Source organism: Salmo salar, chromosome ssa03 (assembly GCF_905237065.1).
Source record: "Salmo salar chromosome ssa03, Ssal_v3.1, whole genome shotgun sequence".
Lineage (NCBI taxonomy): Eukaryota > Metazoa > Chordata > Actinopteri > Salmoniformes > Salmonidae > Salmo > Salmo salar.
Window position 1 is genome coordinate 75,452,374 of NC_059444.1, and position 15,395 is coordinate 75,467,768.

A 15,395-nucleotide genomic window follows, 5' to 3' on the forward strand; every position below is an offset into this window, starting at 1 on the left:
ATAATATAATCATACAGCTGATTTATTGAGGACAGATGTTGTGATTTCACTTTTGTATACCTTTTAAAAACTGATGCTCATGTCCATGTCATGACATCACTCCATCAAAACATACTTTTTAAAATGTAAAATAATGTACAATGGGGTTATATCAATATCAGACTGTCATTTGAAGAATACTGTATGGTTTCTCCCCATTGTCCCAATCCTTATGCAGATATAATGCAGGTTTAGTCTCTGAGGTTTCTGTACAGCCTCATTTCACTGTGCCCCCCAGCCCATATCACAGTGATATACCCCAGCACAAAAACACCACCTTCACATCTCCATAGGGATTCCATATGACTGCTCTCAGTGAGGTATAAGAAACTACATATTTTTATAGAATTATATTCTCTATGAGTTGGTGGATTAATCTTCATTGTTTTGTATTATTGTTTCTGACTAAAGGTGTATCCATTGTCAGTTTGTAACAGTTGTTTGCAAATGTATGGATTTATGTTGCAGTATAAAACCCAATATCATGGCTATGGCCAAAATCATGTTTATGGTGAGGATTCATTAGGGTTACATTGGTACCATTGTCCTGGGAGGTGTTTATTTGACCTGATCAGTGTTGATGTGTCCATACAGGAGCAAAGGGGTTTTTGTACGACGTAATATCACTGTGACCCCCATATAGTCACAGTGATAAACACCATAACAAAAACTTCCCACCAGTACCACACACCTGCTCTATGAGGACGGCAACACATTCAGATGGTTGTGGACAGGTGATCATACACATATCTATTATTTCTTTGAATATTTTACAATATTGTTTATCTTCAGTTAACTGTTATGTATTATATATTATAGAAAATGTATTTATTATTTCGAATTAGAACATTTTACCTAAATCTTGCTGGTACAATTCTTTATAACTGCTATAAACATGTATGAACCTTTCTTATAGTAAGCCTTTCTTATAATGATGTTTTAATTTTCACTTAACTCAAAATAATTGTTATTTAGTCAACATTAGTATGTATGGTTTAACCTTCATTAATAGTTGTTATTTAGTCAACATCATTATGAATGGTTTAACCTTTAATAGTTGTTATTTAGTCAGCATCATTATGAATGGTTTAACCTTTAATAGTTGTTATTTAGTCAGCATCATTATGAATGGTTTAACCTTTAATAGTTGTTATTTAGTCAGCATCATTATGAATGGTTTAACATTTAATAGTTGGTATTTAGTCAGCATCATTATGAATGGTTTAACATTTAATAGTTGTTATTTAATCACCATCATTATGAATGGTTTAACATTTAATAGTTGTTATTTAGTCAGCGTCATTATGAATGGTTTAACATTTAATAGTTGTTATTTAGTCAGCATCATTATGAATGGTTTAACATTTAATAGTTGTTATTTAGTCAGCATCATTATGAATGGTTTAAACTTTAATATGTGTTATTTAGTCAGCATCATTATTCATGGTTGAACCTTTAAAATGGGTTGGCAGGTAGCCTAGTGGTTAGAGCGTTGGACTAGTAACCGAAAGGTTGGAAGATCAAATCCCCGAGCTGACAAGGTAAAAATGTGTTGTTCTACCCTTAAACAAGGCAGTTAACCCACTAGGCCGTCATTGAAAATAAGAATTTGTTCTTAACTGACTTGCCTAGTTAAATAAAGGTAAAAAAATAGCCTTTGTTTAGTAAGAATCATTATGAATGGTTTAAACTTTAATAGTTGTTATTTAGTCAGCATCATTGTGAATGGTTGAACCTTTAATTGTGAATGGTTTGGATGTTCACAATCTTTATCACTAATTTAACAAAGAAAAAACTTTGTATCGCTTAATTAAAAAATCTGCTTATAACCTGCTTATAAACATGAAACAATTTTGTACTTACATGCACATGTCTGTTACTCATGGTTAAAATATGATTGCAGATATATGGTTCTAATTATGTATAAAGCTTTTCACACAGTTTATCTCATTCCCAGGAAGTGTCTATTTTGACTGTGACAATGTGAACTGGGTAATCCTTAGGGAACGATGGTTTCATGCGACAGACATCTTTGTTGTTTTTGTACAGGTCATGCTTTGCTTCACACCACTGTGTGTCATTATATCTGATACAGTAATACACAGCTGTGTCTTCAGTTTGAGTTATCTTCCCTTCTAAAGTCACTATGTTTTTGGATCCATCTTTGGAGATGCTGAACCTGCTTTTCAAAGAATCCTTGCAGTTTCCATCTGAACCATTCCATAGCTTTATCTACAGGATGTCTAATCCAGTCTGTGGTATAGCTATCATCACTGATAGAATTCCCAGATACCTTACAGGTGATGCTCCAAGACTCTCTGGGCTTTACAACCATAGAGCTTGGCTACTGAGTTCTGGGTCAACAATACCATGCTCACCTGTGGGGGGATTGAGATATTTGAAAATGGTCTAACATCAGCTACATGAAAAATGGATAAAGCTTGATTATGTTATAGTACTATCTATTTAATGAAAAAACAAACAGGAGGCAGCTGCCAGCAGCAGCAGCAGAGATGCAGGGAACATGGTTTATGTGGAAGCTGAACTGATGGGAACAGTACTTATTTACTCCAACTAGGTGAAGGAGAGACAGACCCTTCTATATATACTGTACAAAGGGGGGAATTGATTTGCATCAAAGTCTGAGATTTAGGATTAATGCAGAAGTACAGTTAGTAAATTTCTAGTACCACGGTGACATGTTGAGTAGAATATATTACAGTTTAATAATACAGTGTAATTACAGTGTAATAATACAGTTATCTGTTATGGAATGCATTGTGCAGCATTATGAATGGTTCTGTTCTGCTCGTGGTTTACAGTATGTTATTCTCATCATTATCATTGATGCACAGATGGAGATAATCTAACTTTTGGTGTCCACCAAAGATACAGTATATACAGTTGTCACGACTTCCGCCGAAGTCGGTTCCTCTCCTTGTTCGGGCGGCGTTCGGCGGTCGATGTCACCGGTCTTCTAGCCATCGCCGATCCACCTTTCATTTTCCATTTGTTTTGTCTTGTTTTCCTGCACACCTGGTTTACATCTCCTCATAATTACTATGTGTATTTAGCCCTCTGTTCCCTCCATGTCTGTGTGGGGTATTGTTTATTGTTCAGGTTGGCACGCTTGTACTTGGTTATTGTACAAGATGCTGCATCACTTGTTCTTTGGGCATTTGTTTTTGTGATGCAGTTGCGTTCTGTTCTATTAAATGCTTCAGCAAAGTCTTTGTCCACTCATCTCTGCTCTCCTGCGCCTGACTTCCATGCACCAGCTACACCCACTGCCTGACAACAGCCTATTACTCTTTTCATATATCAGTCAAAGTCTGCTATCAAAATTCCTCTTTGATATTTCATTATGTTCAATGGCTACATTACTACCTACCAGTAACTCAAACTCTTAATTGGATTAGACTGATATACAGGTGAATGTAAATAAGCTGTAATCAAGATTATATTTACTGACTAACATGGTCAGAGTGGTTTAAGCTTCATTGAGCTTGATGAGGAATGGTATGCTGTGAATACACTTGTGCTGGATCCTCAGTTTATTGTCTGTCTTACATCCCATTAGACTCTTCCAGTGAGAGAAGTGCTTGATCAGTTTATGTACAGCTCTTTAGCCTCCTGTGTCACTGTGTCTCTGGCACAATAATAAACAGCAGAGTCTTCAGTCTTCAGACTGTTCATCTGGAGATACACCTGTTTCATGCTATTGTCTCTGGAGATGGTGAACCGACCCTGAACAGACTGGGGGTAGTAGGTGCTTCTGCTGTCATGGGTAATAGCTGCAACCCACTCCAGTCCTTTCCCAGGAGCCTGTCTGATCCAAGCCATCCAGTAGTTATTCATGTCTAAACCAGAGGCTATGCAGGTCAGTTTGTGTGGTTCTTCAGGCTTTTTAACTACTGGTCCAGACTCAATCAGCCTCTGACCCTGAAAACCTGTTGATAAAAAGAGAGTATTTCAAACTTGAAGAAGAGCTTTTAAGTACACACAACCATCTGTTGAAAGTAAAAACAAAGTGTTTACCTGACAGTCCTATAACCATTAGCAGTAGCCCTACTATGTAATCTTTGTTAAACATTTTTGACTATTGTCAGTGTCTATCACTCAGTCTAGTATTCAGAGCTTCAGCCCCTCTCTTCCACTCAGCAGTGAGATAAGTAGTGATGGAAGAGGTCAGAGTTTTGCATTGACTCCTCCTCACAGGAAGGGAAGATCACACAGAGATTAAATAGAGAACTCAGAGATGGGAAACAGATTCATATGTTCTGAATACTTTGTTAAATACTTGTTCATGTGACAACAAGAACGATCAACCAGACAGGGCAAGAGATCCTCTGATTGTGTAGTTAGAATGTTAGAGGCTGGACTCTTTTATAGTGTAGTGCTTTGTGATATTGTTTTATTATTTACAGTAATTATTCTTAGTATTATTCTAGTGTTACATAAAGAGAGGAAGTAGTACACCAGTTAGCCATATTGTTAGTTTTTTTTGTACAGCTGCTTCACCAGCTTCAATCAGTGTGTCTGTCGAGCACAGTAATAAACAGCAGAGTCCTCTGAACTAAGACTCTTGGCCTCTAAGAACTGGGTGTTTATGGAGACGTCCTCAGTCAAGGTGAACTGGCCTGTCAGGGTGTCTGAGTAGGTAGCAGAGTTTGAACCAGTGCTCATTCTCCCAATCCACTCCAGTCCTCTCCCAGGTTTCTGCCTTGTCTAGTGAATGTTATAATTAGTCATTGAAAAACAAGAGATGTAACATGACACCTGAGAAGGTGACTGATCCAGTCTGACATCAGAACAAACACCTTCAAAACAAAAACATCAAAATGCAGTTAAAGATGTGGTATTTACACTGATTTAGAGTTTGAACATGATACTCAGACATTCTTCAAAACCCCATTTTACATTGGCGTGTAATGTTCAGAAATGTTTTGCCTCCCAAAACTTCCGGTGAATGAGCACATAAATTTACAGAAATACTCATCATAAACCTTGATAAAATATTCAACAGTTATTTAAAGAATTATAGATACACTTCTCCTTAATGCAACTGCTGTGTCAGATTTTAAAAAAGCTTTACGGCGAAAGCAAATTTTACAATAATCTGAGTACAGCGTTCAGACACGAAACCATACTCGCCATTTTGTGGAGTCAACAAAACTCAGAAATAATATTATAAATATTCACTTACCTTTGATGATCTTCATCAGAATGCACTCCCAGGAATCCCAGGTCCACAATAAATGTTTGTTTTGTTCGATAAAGTCCATAATTTATGTCCAAATACCTCCTTTTGTTCACACGTTCAATCCACTACTCCAAATGCAGGAAGCGTGCACAAATGTTACGACGAAAAGTCAAAAAAAGTTATATTTACGTTCGTAGAAATATGTTGATGTATAGCATCAATCTTTAGGACGTTTTTAACATAAATCTTCAGCAATATTCCAACCGGACAATTCCGATGTCTTCAGAAAATAAAAGGAACACAGCTAACTCTCACCTGAGCGTGCGCCTCTAAGCTCATGTCATTTTCTCACTCATCAACTTCCAGGCCCTCTTGTTCGCTCCATATTCACAGTAGATACATGAAACAATGTTCTAAAGATTGTTGCCATCTAGTGGAAGCCTTAGGAAGTGCAAAATGAACCCTAAGTCACTGTATACTGGATAGGGAATCACTTGAAAAACTACTGTTATACTCACAGACATTATTCAAACAGTTTTAGAAACTTCAGAGTGGTTTCTATCCAAATCTACTAATAATATGCATATCCTACCTTGTGAGCCTGAGTAGCAGGCAGTTTAGCCTTTTGGGGTATAGGGGGGCAGTATTTTCATTTTCGGATGAAAAGCGTGCCCAGAGTAAACTGCCTAATACTCGGGCTCAGAGTCAAATATTTGCGTATTATTAGTAGATTTGGATAGAAAACACTCTGAAGTTTCTAAAACTGTTTGAATGATGTCTGTGAGTATAACAGAACTCATATGGCAGGCAAAAACCTGAGAAAAATTCAACCAGGAATTGTGGAAATCTGAGAATTGTAGTTCTATCAAAACTACAGTATCTGTGGGGGCACGTTGCACTTCCTAAGGCTTCCATTGGCTGTCAACAGCCTTCAGAAAGTTTTTCCATCATTCTCCTGTTACTGGGCAGAAAATAGGAGCTCAGTCAATGAGTGGACTGCCTGAGGACAAAGGACTTGGTGATGCGCGAGCCCGACAGTGCGCCCATCCTTCTTTTTCTTCTTGAATGAATACACTATTGTTCGGTTGGAATATTATCGATGTTTTATCTTAAAAATACCCTAAGGATTGATTGTAAACAACGTTTGACATGTTTCTATGAACGGTAATGGAACTATTTGACTTTTCGTCTCTGGTGCTGCGCTCGCGCATTATGCCTTTGGATAGTGATCTGAACGCACAACAAAACGGAGGTATTTGGACATAAATATGGAGTATTTCAAACAAAACTGAACATTTCTTGTGGAAGTAGGAGTCCTCGGAGTGCATTCTGACGAAGATTAGCAAAGGTAAGATAATATTTGTAATACAAATTCAGAGTTTTGTTGATGCCAGAACTTGGCATCAACAACAGCCGTATAGCTTGCTTCGATGGCTGAGCTATGTACTCAGAATATTGAACAATGTGCTTTCTCCGTAAAGTTATTTTGAAATCTGACAAAGCGGTTGCGTCAAGGGGTAGTGTATCTATAATTCTTTCAATAACTGTTGTAAATTTTATCAACGTTTATGATGATTATTTTTGTAAATTGATGTGCACATTCACCGGGGGGTTTGGTGGGTATACATTATCTGAACATCACGCGCCAACGTAAAATGCTGTTTTTGGATATAAATATGAACTTTATCGAGCAAAACATACATGTATTGTATAACATGAAGTCCTATGAGTGCCATCTGATGAAGATCATCAAAGGTTAGTGAATATTTTAGCTGTACTTTTGGTTTTTGTGATGCATGTCCTTGCTTGGAAAATGGCTGTGTGGATTTTCTTGTGAAGTTTATGTCCTAACATAATAAAATGTTATGCTTTAGCCGTAAACCCTTTTTGAAATCAGACAATGTGGTTAGATTAATGAGAGTCTTATCTTTAAAATGGTGTAAAATAGTTGATTGTTTGAGAAAATGAAATTATGATATTTTTGCTGTTTTTATATTTTGCGTCATGCTATTTCACTTGCTGTTGAGAAGTTAACCTGTTAGGGCTAGGGGGCAGTATTTACACGGCCGGATAAAAAACGTACCCGATTTAATCTGGTTACTACTCCTGCCCAGTAACTAGAATATGCATATAATTATTGGCTTTGGATAGAAAACACCCTAAAGTTTCTAAAACTGTTTGAATGGTGTCTGTGAGTATAACAGAAGTCATATGGCAGGCAAAAACCTGAGAAGATTCTGAACAGGAAGTGCCCTCACTGACAAGATCTTGTTCTTCTTGTCTCTGTTTATTGAAGACTGAGGATCTTTGCTGTAACGTGACACTTCCTACAGCTCCCATAGGCTCTCAGAGCCCGGGAAAAAGCTGAACGATATCGAGGTAGCCTCTGGCTGAAACACATTATCGCCTTTGCCAAGTGGCCGATCAGAGGACAAAGGGCTTAGGCGCGTGCCCGAGTCGACCCCGTGCTGTATTTTCTTTCGTCTGTTTACCTAATTGTAGATTCCCGGTCGGAATATTATCGCTTTTTTTACGAGAAAAATGGCATAAAAATTGATTTTAAACAGCGGTTGACATGCTTCGAAGTACGGTAATGAAATATTTAGAAATCTTTTGTCACAAAATGCGCCGTGCGCGTGACCCTTATTTACCTTTCAGATAGTGTCTTGAACGCACGAACAAAACGCCGCTGTTGGAACATAACTATGGATTATTTTGGACCAAACCAACATTTGTTATTGAAGTAGAAGTCCTGGGAGTGCATTCTGACAAAGAACAGGAAAGGTAATCAAACTTTTATAATAGTAAATATGATTATGGTGAGTGCTAAACTTGCCGGGTGTCTAAATAGCGAGCCCGTGATGCCTGGGCTATGTACTTAGAATATTGCAAAATGTGCTTTCACCAAAAAGCTATTTTAAAATCGGACATATCGAGTGCATAGAGGAGGTCTGTATCTATAATTCTTATGCTTTTTGTGAACGTTTATCGTGAGTAATTTAGTAAAATGTTAGCGAATTCCCCGGAAGTTTGCGGGGTGTATGCTAGTTCTGAACGTCACATGCTAATGTAAAAAGCTGGTTTTTGATATAAATATGAACTTGATTGAACAAAACATGCATGTATTGTATAACATAATGTCCTAGGGTTGTCATCTGATGAAGATCATCAAAGGTGAGTGCTGCATTTCGCTGTCTTCTGGGTTTTGGTGACATTATATGCTGGCTTGAAAAATGGGTGTCTGATTATTTCTGGCTTGGTACTTTGCTGACATAATCTAATGTTTTGCTTTCGTTGTAAAGCCTTTTTGAAATCGGACAGTGTGGTTAGATTAACGAGAGTCTTGTCTTTAAATGGCTGTAAAATAGTCATATGTTTGAGAAATTGAAGTAATAGGATTTTTAAGGTTTTGAAAATCGCACCACGGGATTCCACTGGCTGTTGAGTAGGTGGGACGATTTCGTCCCACATACCCTAGAGAGGTTAAAGGCAATGCTACCAAATACTAATTGAGTGTATGTCAACTTCTGACCCAATAAAATCTGAAATAAATCATTCTCTCCTTTTATTCTGACATTGCACATTCTTAATTATGGACAGACGTTCCGCTAGCAGAACCCCGTTCCGCCTCGCGGAACCCCTAGCCAACAGCCAATGGCATCGCACCGCACGAAATACAAAACCAACTAAAATACCACTAAAATACCACAATTCAATTTTCTTATTACATATAAAAACAGCATTTTACATCGGCAGCTGACGTTGAGAAACTATTTTCCCTAAAATGCATCCGGTGAATCAGCGCTACAATTTACTAAATTACTATTTGAAAACATTTTTCAAATGTAATATTGTCATTCAAAGAATTATATTTTAACATCTCGTGAAAGCACCCGCATTGCCTGATTTAAAAATAACTTTACTGGGAAATCACACTTTGCAATAAAAGGGGATGCTATACTCAGAAAAATAGGCTAGCAATACAGGTCAGCGCCATCTTGGAACAATCGAATATCAAATCTACTCTTGTATACTATTGTAAATATTCCCTTACCTTTGATTATCTTCATCAGAAGGCACTTCCGGGAATCCCAGGTCCACAACAAATGTAGTTTTGTTTGAAAAAGTTAATAATTTATGTCCCAATAGCGTCTTCTTGTTAGCGCGTTCCGAAGGCTACTCAAAATGTACCGTCGTGCGCGGGACTTCTCCTCACGAAAGCGCAAAAATATATATTTAAGTTCGTTCAAACATGTCAAACGTTGTATAACATAAATCTTTAGGGCCTTTTTCAACCAGAGCTTCAATAATATTCAAGGGGGACGGTTGCATTGTCTTTCTAAACGTTTCGAAAGGGGAGGGTAGCCAGGGGCGCCCGCATCATAATGGTAATGGCCCTCCCCCTATGACCAAGATCAACAGCCTCTCTTTGGGTCAGTTTGTACTGTAGAAGACTCGAACCACTTTGTAAAGACTGGGGATATCTAGTGGAAGCCTTAGGAAGTGCTCAATGAATCCTAACTCACGGTGTGATTTATAGGCAAAGTGCTGAAGTTGAGTCCGCAAATCAGATTTCCACATCCTGTTAGAAACTGTCTCTGGGTTTTGACTGCCATATGAGTTCTGTTATACTCACAGACACCATTCAAACAGTTTTAGAAACTTTAGGGTGTTTCCTATCCACATCTACTAATTATATGCATATCCTTGCTTCTGAGTTTGAGTAGGAGGCCGTTTAAAATGGATATGTATTTTTTTCAAAACTCGCTGTAGCGCCCCCTATCCTTGGCGTGCGTCCAGAGGTTATGTTATACAATACATACATGTTTTGTTCAGTCAAGTTCATATTTATATCAAAAACCAGCTTTTTACATTAGCATGTGATGTTCAGAACTGGCATACCCACCGCAAACTTCCAGTGAATTTACTAAATTACTCACGATTAACGTTCACAAAATACATAACAATTATATTAAGAATTATAGATACAGAACTCCTTTATGCAATCGCAGTGTAAGATTTTAACCCCTGTGCGGCCTCCTTCCCGTATGCGGGACGGACATCCAGCGAAAAATCATATCGCCATTAGCATAACAAAATGTAATAATTTTTTTTTTCATTTTTTTTTTCAAATTATATCGTTTTATAGATACACCTCTCCTGAATCGAACCACGTTGTCCGATTTCAAAAAGGCTTTACAGCAAAAGCAAAACATTAGATTATGTTAGAGGAGTATATCGTAAAAGTAGCCACATAGCCATTTTCCGACCAACCACATGCATCACAAATATCCAAAAAACATTAAATGCAGCACTAACCTTTTACAAACTTCATCAGATGACACTCCTAGGACATCATGTTACACAATACATGCATTCTTTTGTTCGATAAAGTTCATATTTATATATAAAAACAGCATTTTACATCGGCGCGTAATGTTGACTAACTATTTTCCCTCAAATGCATCCGGTGAAACAGAGCTACAATTTACTAAATTACTATTCGAAAACATTTTAAAAATGTAATATTGTCATTCTAAGATTTATAGATGAATATCTCTTGAAAGCACCTGTAATGCCAGATTTAAAAATAACTTTACTGGGTAATCACACTTTGCGATAAAAGGGGATGCGATACTCAGAACAATAGGCTAGCAATAGCAATAGACTAGCCATCTTGGAACAATCGCATATCACATCTAGTCTTGTATACTATTGTCAATAATCCCTTACCTTTGATTATCTTCATCCTTAGGCACTTCCAGGCATCCCAGCTCCACAACAAATGTATTTTCGTTCGAAAAAGTTAATCCTTTACGTCCCAATAGCTTGTTCTTGTTAGCGCGTTCTGAAGGCTTCACCAAAAGTTCCGACGTGCGGCGGGGCTACTCTTTCCAAAAAATTCTTTTTTCTTATTTAGGTTCGTTCAAACATGTCAAACGTTGTATAACATAAATCTGTAGGGCCTTTTTAACGAGAGCTCCAATAAGATTCGAGGGGGGACGATTGCATTGTGTTTCAAAACGTTTCGAAAGGGGAGGGTAACCAGGGGCGCCGGCGTCATAATGGTGATGGCCCTCTCCGTGTGACCACGTTCCACAGCGTGTCATTCTGTCAGTTTTCACAGTAGGAGACTCAAATCACTTTGTAAAGACTGGGGACATCTAGTGAAAGCAATAGGAAGTGCTCAATGAACCATAGCTCACGGTGTGATTAATAGGCAATGTGATGAAGTTGAGTTCGCAATTCAGAATTCCACTTCCTGTTTCGATCTGTCTCGGGGTTTTGACTGCCATATGAGTTCTGTTATACTCACAGACACCATTCAAACAGTTTTAGAAACTTTAGGGTGTTTTCTATCCACAAGTATTAATTATATGCATATCCTAGCTTCTGAGTTTGAGTAGTAGGCCGTTTAAAATGGGCACAAATTATTTTCAAAATGCGCTGTGGCGCCCCCTATCCTAGGCGACTGTCAAGAGGTTAACCTCTTACTTCTAGACGTTCCGCTAGCGGGACACCTGCTCCAATATCCAATGATAGGCGTGGCGCGAATTACAAATTCCTCAAAAATACAAAAACTTCAATTTTTCAAACATATGACTATTTTACAGCATTTTAAAGACAAGACTCTCCTTTATCTAACCACACTGTCCGATTTCAAAAAGGCTTTACAGCGAAAGCAAAACATTAGATTATTTTTTTAATAGTAATTCTGAGTTTACTGAGCCTCAATTTGGCGAGTGTCTGAAAAGCTAGCCGTCATGCGGCCAGCTATCTACTCAGAATATTGTAAAATGTGCTTTTGCCGAAAAGCAATTTTAAAATCTGACACCGCGATTGCATAAAGATGTTCTGTATCTATAATTCTTAAAATAATTGTTGTGTTTTTTGTAAACGTTAATCATGAATAATTTAGTAAATTCAACGGAGGTTTGCGGTGGGTATGCTAGTTCTGAACAGCACATGCTAATGTAAAAAGCTGGTTTTTGATATAAATATGAACTTGATTGAACAAAACATACATGTATTGTATAACATAATGTCCTAGGAGTGTCATCTGATGAAGATCATCAAAGGTTAGTGCTGCATTTAGCTGTGGTTTTGTTTTTTGTGACATATGCTTGCTTTGAAAATAGCTGTGTGATTTATTTCTGGCTGGGTACTCTCCTAACATAATCTAATGTTTTGCTTTCGTTGTAAAGCCTTTTTGAAATCTGACAATGTGGTTAGATTAACGAGAGTCTTATCTTTAAAATGGTGTAAAATAGTTGATTGTTTAACCTCTCTAGGGTCGGCGGGACGAAATCGTCCCACCTTCTCAACAGCCAGTTGAATCCCGCGGCGCGTTATTCAAATACCTTAGAAATGCTATTACTTCAATTTCTCAAACATATGACTATTTTACACCATTTTAAAGACAAGACTCTCGTTAATCTAACCACACTGTTCGATTTCAAAAAGGCTTTACAACGAAAGCAAAACATTAGATTATGTCAGCAGAGTACCCAGCCAGAAATAATCAGACACCCATTTTTCAAGCTAGCGTATTGAGCAAGTCACTGGTACTTCCTGCTTTAGTTTTTGCTTGTAAGCAGGAATCAGGAGGATAGAATTGTGGTCTGATTTTCCAAATGGAGGGCGGGGAGGGCTTTGTATGCATCCCTGTGTGTGGAGTAAAGGTGGTCTAGGATTTTTTTCCCCCTGGTTTCACATGTGACATGCTGGTTAAAATTTGGTTAAACTGATTTAAGTTTGCCGGCATTAAAGTCCCCGGCCACTAGGAGCGCCGTTTCTGGGTGAATATTTTCTTCTTTGTTTATGGCCTTATAGAGTTGGTTGAGAGCGGTCTTAGTGCCAGCTTCGCTTTGTGGTGGTAAATACACGGCTAGGAATAATGCAGATGAGAACAGTGTCGAAGTAACAAAAGTGTATTACTAGTACAGGCAGGGGCGGAAATCCCGGGGGGGACGGGGGGACACGACCCCCCCCATCCTGGGAAAAATATGATTTGTCCCCCCAATATATCACTGAAACATAACTATGTAATTTAAATAATATTAATAATACGCAATGAAAGCAATTTTGCTGTTTATAGACACTTAATAGAGCGTTTTTAAGTTTCAAAAGATTGCAACACCCCCACCCTTTGCCTCACAATGGTTTGATCCACTGCCAGTTCCTTAGCTTGCTCCGTAACAGAGAGGCCGTATCTACTGTCTGAAAGGCACTCAATGCACGTAACTGACGTGAGGTTAATCCAGTCAATCACGCACACACACTAGCTGAATATGCAGAGCTAGCGCGCAAATATTAACTATTAAGCTAGCTAGTACCTATTCCATTTATGTGGCCTCGTCAAAGATGGAATCTTTGCTATCGTCAATTTATTCCGAGATCAGCATGCAGATGATGTAAGTTAGTGCTTCAAAGTCCCTGTGATAAGGTTAGCGATAAACTGAAATCCAAACTGAACAGAACTACACTCTCTTCTAATTTAGCTTTTGCAACGAGACCATTAAATATATTTAAGACAATGGTCTTAAATATATTTAATGGTCTCGTTGCAAAAGCTAAATTGTCGCAAGGGAACTTTTATTTATTTTATTTGAACTTTATTTAACCCGGGTAGCAAAGATTATAGCAAACACCACTGAAACGGAATTGGTGCTCACTAGCTTTGCAAATTCAGCTATTGTTGGAAGCCAGCCAATATGAAACAAATGATTAAAATTACAAAAGGTTGCAGCATATGTTGTGTAAATGGTGAACTCATACAGCTGTCAACTCTTGTCATTTTAATCCGTTTCACATTTGCTAGCTACCTTTTAGATCGAAGTCCATATAGAATGATAGAAGATAAGATGATAGAAGCCCATCTCCTACTGTAAATAACCTACACACTGTGTGTGTAGCCAGCCAGCCAGCCAGGTAGAAAAATGGCAGAAAAAAGAAAAAAGACGGACATCAGAGTATTTTTCAGTACACCAAAACGCAAAGTAAGAACCCTAGTAGCCTAATATCTCAAAGACAAGTTGATAAAATGTTCATAAGAAAGAAGTGAAATGCTAATAGAAATGTTTCACATTGATGTCATTAGGCAGAGCAGGCAACAGATGGCACACAGACAGCAGAGTTGGGGACAGATATGCAGGGACAGACTGGCAGAGACAGGGAGTCTCAGGTAAGTTTGAGTCTTTGTTTGGCAACATTATGAAAGGTTCTAATTTTTTTAAACTTGTAAAATAGGGACATAATTGGAAAATGCCTTAGATACCCCCACTCTCAACTTAAACTGGTGACTGAACTAAGATTTGTTTAAGGCAATGGTATTGCTGTTTTGATTAATTGTGTAGTTTTGGGTACCGGTAGTTAGGAGTACAGAATGAAATTCTGAACATCATGGCCAATACAGTCATTCAAGGCATTGCAGCTGAGATTAGGTCTCTTCCGATTGTACAATTTTCAGTAATTGTTGATGGGACTCAAGATGTCTCTGGTGCTGAACAGGAGAGTGTCTTCCTGCGTTATGTTGACCATGACCTTGTCCCTCACGAGGAGTTTATTGGGCTATACAGGGTGTCGGAGACAACAGGCGAGGGCATTGCGAAAGTGGCAACTGATGTGTTGTTGAGGCTCAACTTGCCCATGTCTGGTGACTCTAAACATGGCAGGAAAATACACAGGTGCACAGGCAATTGTGAGGAGGCAGCAGCCATTAGCCCTCTATGTGCATTGTGGAGCACACTGTGTAATCTGATTACACAGGCTGGCTGCACAGCCTCCCCACTGATCCGGGATTCCCTTTCTTGGGTCCATCATTTAGGTGTCCTCTATGGCCAGTCAGGAAAGTTTAAGAGCATGTTTGAATCAATTGCCACGTCCAAAGATACAAATCTGACCACCCTGAAACCCCTATGTCCAACGAGGTGGACTGTGCGGAATACTGCTATTAGAGCTGTGCTAGGGCAGTATGAGCGGGTACTAAGCAGCCTAGAGGAGATGGCAAAAACTGCATCCAAGACAGCTTCAACTGCCAGTGGCTTATTCGAGCACTTCAGCAAAGGCAAGACTGTGTTGGGCCTCACACTTGCCTCTTCTGTTCTTGGAGAGCTTGAATGTCTAAACATTTCACTGCAGAAGAAAACTCAGA

The 15,395-nt window shown here is 38.4% G+C and overlaps 1 protein-coding gene and 1 gene segment (V, D, J or C); one reads left to right on the plus strand and one right to left on the minus strand.

The window, feature by feature from the left end:
• The window catches only part of LOC106601675 (uncharacterized), a gene marked incomplete in the record, with an annotated part of 737,295 nt that overhangs the window by 176,988 nt on the left and 544,912 nt on the right, over positions 1-15,395 (plus strand).
• LOC123741718 (Ig heavy chain V region 6.96-like) lies at positions 3,294-4,174 on the minus strand. The segment is given in 2 exon segments: positions 3,294-3,989; positions 4,078-4,174. Coding segments are annotated over 2 exon segments (399 nt in total).